The sequence below is a fragment of the Octopus bimaculoides genome, chromosome 29, assembly GCF_001194135.2.
Source record: "Octopus bimaculoides isolate UCB-OBI-ISO-001 chromosome 29, ASM119413v2, whole genome shotgun sequence".
NCBI lineage: Eukaryota > Metazoa > Mollusca > Cephalopoda > Octopoda > Octopodidae > Octopus > Octopus bimaculoides.
Genome location: NC_069009.1, coordinates 2,033,463 through 2,034,512, shown reverse-complemented (window position 1 = coordinate 2,034,512; position 1,050 = coordinate 2,033,463). Strand labels below are relative to the sequence as shown.

General features: G+C 41.7%; 1 protein-coding gene across 1 annotated transcript in view; it reads right to left on the bottom strand.

Annotated features, from left to right (window-relative positions):
* Positions 1-359: 359 nt before the first annotated feature.
* Positions 360-1,050, bottom strand: part of LOC106874966 (uncharacterized) — a 5,703-nt gene continuing 5,012 nt past the window's right edge. The window contains exon 6 of the mRNA XM_014922888.2: positions 360-383. Coding sequence (XP_014778374.1) covers positions 360-383 — 24 coding nt within the window. The remainder of the gene's footprint in view (positions 384-1,050) is intronic.

Below are 1,050 nucleotides of genomic sequence, written 5' to 3'. Positions count from 1 at the left end.
TATATATATGTGTGTGTGTATATATATATTTGGCAGGAATGGTAACAAGAAAAAGAAAGAGACCTCGATATTATGCAAATAGAGGAATTTATCTGTAAAAATATGTGACACTTATTCAGTAGCCATGATAAAACTTCTTTGTTTTTAATGGTCATTTTTCACAGGAATTTTCAATGGCCGGATAACTGAAGAGATGTTGGCATGGGCTCCCACACTGGCATCCGAAACTCGGAGTTTTATCATGGCTACCGAATAAGTGTCACATATTTTTACAGATATATATATACACACACAGACAGTCATGGACCCTTAATATACTACCATCTTGTTTGGACACCCTTTGATTACTTCAGATGGATTTATTGCAAGAAATAGCTAGGTTCCTACAAAAGTTAATGTTTGAAAAACAAAATAGGGATTTTTAAAGAAATTTCTATAAAACTAGTTTGGAAACAGCAAATGGCTCTGGGGTCCACTAGAGTAATATAGTAATCAAACGGGGCCCACAGATAAAGAAAAAAATGGTTGAGAACCTCTGAGTTAGAACCATGCAACACCATTAAATCACACACACACACACCTCACCCACAGCAAGCCACCACTAAGTCGTAACACCACATCCCTGTACTATCATCTGAACACACAAACACCCCACCACTACAATCACACTACTAGTACTAATACTAGCCATTGTACTATTATGACACCACTACGAGCCACACGACCACACCAACATACCACTGACACAGCTCCATGCATGCTACCACCTAAACACACTGCCACACACCACCATCATAATCTCACTGCAAACGACAGCGCTCCATACCACCCTCTCCGTCATATGGCCACCCCTCATGAAACCACCCTCGGTATCGTACCACCAAGCCACACCACGCCACACAATAATAATAATAATAATGTTTTAAACACCAACTTACTTATCCTCCTCAATCAGTCGCCGTTTCTCCCGGTAAAACTCCTCCGGTGTCAAAGGTCGTGGCCCCGTGGGCACTGAGCGGATCTGGTAGAGTCGCGGTCCAGCACTGTACG